The 7,128-nt window shown below is 39.2% G+C and overlaps 1 protein-coding gene across 1 annotated transcript; it reads right to left on the bottom strand.

The window, feature by feature from the left end:
* Nucleotides 1–2,506: 2,506 nt before the first annotated feature.
* Nucleotides 2,507–5,679, bottom strand: cUnh17orf67 (chromosome Un C17orf67 homolog; the record flags this gene model as incomplete). The annotated part of the gene is made up of 3 exons (XM_080721850.1): nucleotides 2,507–2,623; nucleotides 3,991–4,091; nucleotides 5,625–5,679. The coding sequence occupies 3 exons, from the start codon at nucleotides 5,677–5,679 to the stop codon at nucleotides 2,507–2,509; spliced, it is 273 nt and encodes a 90-aa protein (XP_080577976.1).
* Between the last annotated feature and the right edge of the window lie 1,449 nt (nucleotides 5,680–7,128).

Here is a 7,128-nt window from a genome sequence, read left to right as displayed (position 1 = left end):
ATGCATATTTTCTGAAATCTATATGACAGCAAAATGGCCGCTCACACCTATGTTGCACCACCAAGCCAACTGATATGCCCATATAAGGAGATCTCCCTGATGCCATCAGTATATCTCCATATAAAGGCATGCTACCTTTTGTACCCATATATGTAGCAGACTGATTTATTTGCACCTGATGCCATGACAACATATTTAGGTTAGACATGCAACACTTCATATTTGGGTGTAGCTTATGGCTGAGTCGTGACATCAGAGGTAAGCCTGCCTGCTGGCCAAACATTCCTCCTTTAAGACAATTTTAATAGGCCTATAGGATATTGTTTTTTTATAAATCTTTCCATCTCCGTATCTGCTGAATGCCTAAATTGAAAATTGTAATTGTTTTATGTAGATTATAATTTATAAGTTGCAAAATACATACTGTAACCCCCATATAGGCCTAAGAACCTTTTAAATCCCAAAGAACCATATGAGGATCCTGAAGAACCATTTGCTAAATAAAATGGTTCTTTAGTAGGTGATGGTTCTTCAAAGAACCATATAGCCTTTTAAAGAACCATTTAAGAACCATTATTTTTCTGTGTGCAATAGACACTGGGATGAGATTTCTTTAATACATATCCTCCCCATAGACTGAACATTCGAACATTCATTTAAACATCTTTTGATTTAGGCAAGTCAGTTTTCAGTCATTTAATTGTCTTATGTAAAGAAGGGGAACAGAATAATCCCCGTGAATGCAAGTGACCTAATAACTATAATAGCAGTCATGTTTACCTTCTAAAAAATGCAGTATGCCTATGCTTAGAAACAGACCTATTTCATAAATTAACTCTTCATTTCCCTTATAGGCCAATTCTTGTCTGAAGGTTGGTTGTGGACACACAACTTCACAACGATCCAAACTGCACCATTGTAGATTGAAATATCCCTCTTCAATTAGGCTACCGCGTGAATTCCGAAGTAGGCTTATCATTTCATCAGACTGGGCAAGGCTTTTCTGTATTCACATCTAAAAAGATACAATCACATCAGGCTCGGCACTCGTGCATTAACATTTATTCAGGGTTTACAATTTTGTATAATTTTCCATAGTCCTAAAATAAATCTTTTATATGACACAAGATGTAAAACAATCTAAAATCTACGTAATATTTCTGAATAAGCATATTATGCATGCATCAAGGACATTTGCTTGTCCAAGGTCTCCAACATTGGCCACTAGGCCTAATTTATGCTCCGTCGTATGACGGTGTCGCGCGACGAATCTAGCAGATTTATGTAGGCCTACTAGCTCGCGTTGCGGATGCAATGCAACACGCCGTGGGCTTACAGATCGACTATTTTCGGCACGCGACACCGTCGAATAGAAGTATAAATCATGTTTTAGAAAGAGGGAAAGTAATCTAACAAAATATTCAGTCTGTAAAAACAATTAATGTTGTTGTCAATGTTGAATGATTTTGTCGTCATTGAGGTCATCACAGGCCAAGTCATTCTCCTGTGGAAAGAAGGGGGGGGGGGGGGGAGAGCAGTATCAGTCTTTGTACCTCCATCTGTTGCACTTTCCTAATTGTTGCAAAGTTGTCCCATGAAGTCCAAAGAATAAACAATAAAGATAACCAAAATATATATAATAAGTAAATAAATAAAATGTTTGCAGCATGTGCATTGTGCATGTGTGAAAGATAGAGATAGAGAGAGAGGTATGGAGTTTGACTTTGGAATCTCAACACCTAAAGGCTCCAAACAGCCCAAAACAAACTAATTAGGGTCCCGCTTAACCTCCCTTTTCGGCTCACCTCACCCCTTTTCACTTTTCAAGCGTGGGGTGCATGTCTCACAGTATAGGCTATATGACAGAGTATAGCATCTTGCAATGGGCCTGGTGTACAAGATACACTATACACCACTAAGATACCCACCTGACAAAATACTTCCAAAACGTCAAGGATGTCCACAATCACAACACAATGCAGAGGCAACTCCACAGATCATGTTCAACCCAGATTCGGCTCAAACAAAGGGTTAAATTCGTTCTCCTGCTATACCACTAAAATGTGGAACGCCCTACCGAAGGCCTTGCAGAACCATGCAGGAGAGTACATCCCTAACTTCCTTTAAAACAGCTCTGCCACTCAAAACTGTTAACAGTAAACTTCTACCTTTTGTTTTTGCATCATGTTTTTTTTTGTTTTGTTTGTTTGTTAGTACTGTGTTCTGTCTGTCATTCAATGTTATATCTATATGAGTTAAAAAAAGGACCTCAATGTAAATAAGCCTTGCTTTCCTGAGCGTATTGTGTGTGTGTGTGTGTGTGTGTGTGTGTGTGTGTGTGTGTGTGTGTGTGTGTGTGTGTGTGTGTGTGTGTGTGTGTGTGTGTGTGTTTGTGTGTGTGTGTGCAACTGTGCATGATAATTTGACATTCTGTTAAATAATATCCTGTAGCCTACTGAGTGGAGAGTAGGCTATTATAGTGACCTACAGTATATGTGTTTCATCACTAGACTGGGTATCCATAGTTCCTGTCACAGCGTGGGTAGCAGTGTGGGTTCAACCAGTGTTCCAGATTGGTCTCCTGGGCCCTCTGATCCAAAGCCTGCATGTGGAGCATATGTTCCTAAAGAGAGAGAGAGAGAGAGAGAGAGAGAGAGAGAGAGAGAGAGAGAAAGAGAGAGAGAGAGAGAGAGAGAGAGAGAGAGAGAGAGAGAGAGAGAGAGAGTCAGTAAAGCCCCTTTTCGACTGCAGCTTTAGCACCACACCACACCACACTACACCACACCACACCGCACCATATAAAAATATCTACATTTTCCATTACACAAAAGTACCCCTATCGGTAAAAAACAAATTTACCCTTTTAACTGTGATTATAATACAATATAAATTTGTATTACAACTATCCTAAATTATATGCATAATATGGATTATAACTGTGATTATAATACACTATAAAGTATTAATGTATTACTATGATAATCATAATACACTATAATAGATTATAATAGTGGTTATAACACAATAGAATCTATTATCATGTATCACAACTATATCCTGGTGGTCTAAATGAAAAGTCAGTCATTATGAAGTGTTTGGCCCTGTTTGGCCTAGCTCAGACCTACTCTAGATTGGATACTTTTTAGTACCACATTTAGTACCACTTTCACACCACTCTAACCAGGTCCTTGTAGTGGAAAACCTGGCACAAGTGGGTGGTGTGGTGTGGAGTGGTGTGGTGTTGGGCCAGTGGAAAAGGGGCTTGGGACAGAGGGAACTCTATAGAGAGAAATTCTGAGTGTTGACCCAAAATAGGGACACCATGAGTGAAAGTGGATATTCATAACAATCAGAGATGGAGGATATGGAAAGAGGTAAAGAAACAGGGGTCAAGGTGTGAGTGAATTTGATAATTAAAGTTAGTTAAGAAAAATGTGCTGTATTGAGGTGGTAGAATGATATAGACAATTTCCCGTTTTTACAGAAACAGAGGATATGGCCTGGGCCACAGGGTAGTGGTCCAGGCACCTAGGCTGGTAATCCAACGTTGCAGCGTCGCATGTTCGAGTCCTGATCCTGACGACCTTTGCTGAGTGTAACCCCCCCCGTTTCCTGTCAGCCTACTATACATCTATCAATAAAGGCAGAAAAAGCCCTAAAAATATCTTAAAAAGAAAGAGAAAGATCCCCAATAAAATGACAGAAGTGAGTATGTCAAGAGAATGTACAGTACAGCATAATATTAACTTGTATTGATGGCGATGAGCAGGTATATTTCACTATTCTATAAGTCCTGCTATTACATTTTTTAAGGCAGAGTTAAAGTAGAAAATATATAATTCCTCTTAGTTTAAAATAAGTAATCTCAGAAAGGTGTCACCCAGTAACATCCTGAGGGTTCATTTAACTCAGAGAGTTAAATCAACCCGGGACTTTATACTCTTCACCTCTGATAGTGTATCTCTGTGTTCTTTGTACTTTAAACCCTACCCTCATTGGCTCATCAGGGTGGCCGGCCTTCCTTGGCCTCTCTTGCCTCTTGCTGCGGAGAAGTTGCTTGGCAAAGCTTTCCTTGATGATTGGGTTAGCATCTTGCAGAGGGATGGGAAAAAATAAATAAAAATGAATGCAATAATTTGCTGTTTAATCTGTGGATTTAAAAACAAAAAAAACAAAAGAAAAATATTATTCACATGTTAGAACCATTCAGTAGCATTTGTAAGCCATTTCCCCACCCTTGTGTACAGTATATGTGAAGGATGTATGCAGCCTGTTTCCTATGTTTTCTATTCATGAGCTGGCTTGTTTGTTCAGCTTTCATCAAATATATTTATTTCATAGTGAGGTGTAAGGTGCACATCGTATATCATTTGTCCCTCTTAATTAGGACTGTGTCAATTAGGCTTACTGTTGTGAATGCTGTTTGGAAAGCATTTTTACACTGTGATTTTCCTATGTGAGCACAAGAAATGTTAATTTATCCGTTAGTAACTCTGAGAGAGTGTTTGGTTACATTTGTACACGGCACGCTCAGAGTATTTTACTGTGTAAACATAATCCCATGAGTACACCTCTGTCTGTCAGGGATGCATAGGCTTTAGGGGTGGACGGGGTGACCGGCTGTGGCCGTGGTGATTTGTTTAGCCAGTCCATGTATGTCTGTTTATCCCACAAAGTTAGTCCCAGGGGACTTGCCCCAATGTGCCCTAACGCACGGTGCACATATGCACACGCATGTACGCACGCACGCACGCACGCACGCACGCACACACACACACACACACACACACGGCACATGCACATGCACATGCACACACACAAATACATTGCATGCACAGAGGTCTCTGCCGAACGAGGACTCTCTGTCTCTGTCTCTCTCTCTTTGACTCAGTATTGCATTAGGAGGCAGGGTTTTGAGGGGAAGGCAACAAAGTGCCCATTCATCCTCCCCTCTCCTTGGGGAGCATGGCCCATGAAGCACGTGACCCCAGGCAGCCCAAGCTGGCTCACTCTTCCTCTCTGCCAGAGAAATGAAGCAGGCTCTGTCAACACAAGGCCAGTGGTACAGCTGCCTCTCACTCACAGCGACGTGGCAAAACACCAACACATTCTACATTCTTCAGCTAGTCATATAGATTATCGTTTTGGTTTCTTTTTTTCTTTCCTTTTTCTTTTTTTTTCCAAAATATCCACATTTTCTAAGGCAGTTTTTACTTATTTTAATTTGTTTTAAGCAGGAATGTGTATTAATTCTATACAGAGGAATGTCTGGACTGAAAGAAAAGGAATGGAATGCATAAGAATATGTATGTTAATAAAATAAAAAAGGTTAATTAATTTAATTTAATGATAGTTTATTGTTATCAATATGTTCACTGTTTAATGTAAAATGAAATATAATTATTTTCTACAAGAAAAGATAAAATTACCATTTTGTAGTTAGTCAAAATTCATGTCTTACAGGCATGTTCTATTTCTTTGCAAAGCAAATCACATAGCCTAAACTAAGCTAAAAAATACAAACCGTTTAATCTGAAAGTAGCTTAGGCCTATCTTAATTAAATTAATCAAAATGCACAATCCCAAATAAAGGTTGCATCGTTTTGCCCCAAATATTATCTTACCTGTGTAGATGGCCAACAGGACCACACAGAGGAAAAACACGGCAAACTTCTTCATGTTCTCTTCTGTCCCTGCTCTTCTGCTCTGAGGTTCTGCTCACAAGTGGAAAGGGGTTAAGATTCCCTTATACGTCACGTCACCCAAAAAAAAAGTAATATGATACACCTATTGCTATTCTATTACTGCTACATCACAGGTCTATTTGATTTAATGCCAAAGATGAAATAATTAATCTCATTACAAATGTTGCCTTAATTTGAAGCTGCAATCCGGAATTTATTTTAAATATTTTAAAACGTAATTTTAACCGATCTGTATATTAATAGAATATGATATAACTAGCACGTCTGCAGTGGGTGTCTCCCACCACCCAAGGAGAGTTTGAAAATATGACCAATGATGAAAAACTCCCATACCTGCTGGGTGAAGTAAAACAATGTGCAAACACAGCAGCAAGATTCGTGAGCTGCTGTGATAGGAGAAGGATATCAAATGAAACCCAACCACCTTAAAAACCATTGTATAGGTCTATATCCCTGCTCTGCCTGCATGTAACCGTGATGTATGAAAACTGTTTTCACCTGTACATATTTTGTTCTGATTGTATTGTATTGTGTACACTCAGATCTGCTTTGGCAATGTAAACGTATTTTCTCATGCCAATAAACTAAAGCCCTTTGAATTGAATTGAAATTTTCTCCCTAGCCCTACTATATATTGTGACGCAGGTTTAATGAAGACCTACCATCGGGTAGAACGCCTACTGATTGACAAGTAGTACTGCCTCAAGCTCATAACAAGTTCAATATCTCTCTGACAGTGTCCGACTAGTCCGGAAAAGCGGTAGAAACGTCGTTCTCCCGCGCGGGTTCACTTCAAATCTCGAGTAGGACATTATTTATTATGTAGGCTACAGATAACGGATTGCAGGGAGCGCAGCTTTAAGAAACATCACGGCAACTATGATGTTGACCACTAGATGGCGACCAAAACCACATTACCGGTATTGTGTTTTGGTTTTCTGAAGCTAGTCTGGCTGCCAGTGCTAAATGTATACTAAAATGACTGAGATATTAACATTTTTGTATTACCTTTTGATCAATCTTGATTCTTGTTTCATGTTTTGACGACCACTAAACATCTAGTTCGCTTTATATTAAAAAAAATGGGAAAAGGGGAGGGGGGGTTATATTATATTTTTGTTGTATCAGTAGACTCTACAACAAAAATATCATACTTTAACATTTTTAGCTAAATCATTTCAAGGCTAGTCTATATATAGTTTCAGACCTCGGTTCAATCTAACGGATCTGTCTTGTTTGAGTGATTCATAATTTGATTATGCTGCACATCAGAGAATTAAACTGCGTCATTGTTTCCGTTTCCGTGTCCTGTACGGAAAAGTACAGATCTACAAGCTGACAGCGAACCGCAACTCGACGCATAGTTGTCTTGTAGATCTGTATTTTTTTGGCAATCGACACTCTCGCGAGGTTTTGGGTACAA

This window comes from Nannobrachium achirus (assembly GCF_963921795.1).
Source record: "Nannobrachium achirus genome assembly, chromosome: 3".
In the NCBI taxonomy this organism is placed as follows: domain Eukaryota; kingdom Metazoa; phylum Chordata; class Actinopteri; order Myctophiformes; family Myctophidae; genus Nannobrachium; species Nannobrachium achirus.
The sequence above is the reverse complement of the archived record's forward strand: the minus strand, read 5'-3'. Positions and strand labels throughout refer to the sequence as shown.